The sequence below is a fragment of the Cyprinodon variegatus genome, unplaced genomic scaffold (genome assembly GCF_000732505.1).
Source record: "Cyprinodon variegatus isolate N-32 unplaced genomic scaffold, C_variegatus-1.0 Scaffold1190, whole genome shotgun sequence".
NCBI classification, from domain to species: Eukaryota; Metazoa; Chordata; class Actinopteri; order Cyprinodontiformes; family Cyprinodontidae; genus Cyprinodon; species Cyprinodon variegatus.
Window position 1 is genome coordinate 195,896 of NW_015151643.1, and position 1,359 is coordinate 197,254.

Genomic DNA, 1,359 nt, shown 5'->3' on the forward strand with positions numbered 1-1,359 from the left:
ATCAGTTCATGAAGACAGAATGCTCCATCAGAATGACAAGGCAGGATGGTCTCCTGACTGGATCATGAGACACGAGTAGAGCATCCCCTTGCAAAAATGTTTCATATGCACACATTAAAGTTATAATCATCATTGAATAAACCTAACAGACAGGCATCACTGGAGGTTTACCTTAGCCCCATGAACCGGTCCGTTAGCAGGAAACGGCCTCCCAAGGACCAGTCTGGGACCCATCATGGAAACAAAGGAACCATTGAATCCCTTCTACTGATTTATGCAGTAAGTTTGTGTTAAACTTATCTAAATGGGATTATTTTTCTATAATAAAAATGCTTAAAATTAGGGTAAACTGTTTCACTGGGTGGAGTATGCACATGGTCAGCTGGTAGTCAGCTGCTTTGCTTTATCAAGGTCAACCAGTCCATTACTAAAAGTGGCTGAGAATGGATTGCCATTTCTTGCAAATGTAATCACTTTTGTTTTGTTTTTTTCCCTCTAGCCAACAGGACAAGAAAATAAAAATTGTAGCTTGAAGACTATCAGAAAAGCAGAAAAATCAAATAACTTTTGTTTATGTGATTTGTTCATATTTTTTTTTTGTTTTTTAGTCCAACCCTTTGCAGAATATAATTAAGGTTAAAAGAAATATTGCTACAAATTAAAAAGACGGAAAACCTTAACATCTCAGATCAGCTGTTGAGTGTGCATCTCAAAGGACTCGTGTTTTTTATGACTCCACTGTACATGTGCATGTGTCAACATGACACATTTGCTTATATTGTGTATGTGTTATTTCAAAAGATTAATGGATCTAACAGCAAGTTTCTAAAAGCAAAATTTCACATGAAATGCTGCAGCAATTTCTGATCTGCAATTAAAAATAACTTTCCTATCACTCATATGGTGATTATTTGAATATAAAAGTTATTTCTAGAAAAAAGTACATTTCCAGCAGTGAAAGCCAAGCAAAGGTCATGACACTATTGCTATAGGCAACTCAAAATGTTCTAGGCGTCAGCGGGGGTTTGCCAGGTCAGGAATTTAAACAATAGAGGGGCATGCTGTTTTTGTCTCTGCCAGGTATAAATGTAAGACACCCAGACTGGCAGGGCATCAGTTCAACTACAGTTCTCTGAGAGACCTGACCAGCCACAGCAACCACCATGGGCAAGGTAGAAATATGGAAAAAATATCACATAATTAGTATATTAATTGAGAGGAAATATCTGGTAGAGTTTATTGGTGATTGTCCTCTCTTGGATACCTTCTTTTCAAACAGATCATCTTCTACGAGGACAGGAACTTCCAGGGTCGCCACTATGAGACCAGCAGTGACTGTGCTGAGCTCACCTCTTACCT

General features: G+C 38.1%; 1 protein-coding gene across 1 annotated transcript in view; it reads left to right on the top strand.

The window, feature by feature from the left end:
* Positions 1-1,160: 1,160 nt before the first annotated feature.
* Positions 1,161-1,359, top strand: part of LOC107102032 (gamma-crystallin M3-like) — a 2,759-nt gene continuing 2,560 nt past the window's right edge. The window contains exons 1-2 of the mRNA XM_015401178.1: positions 1,161-1,172; positions 1,280-1,359. Of these exons, the coding sequence (XP_015256664.1) occupies positions 1,164-1,172; positions 1,280-1,359 (89 nt within the window). The 5' untranslated portion in view covers positions 1,161-1,163. The remainder of the gene's footprint in view (positions 1,173-1,279) is intronic.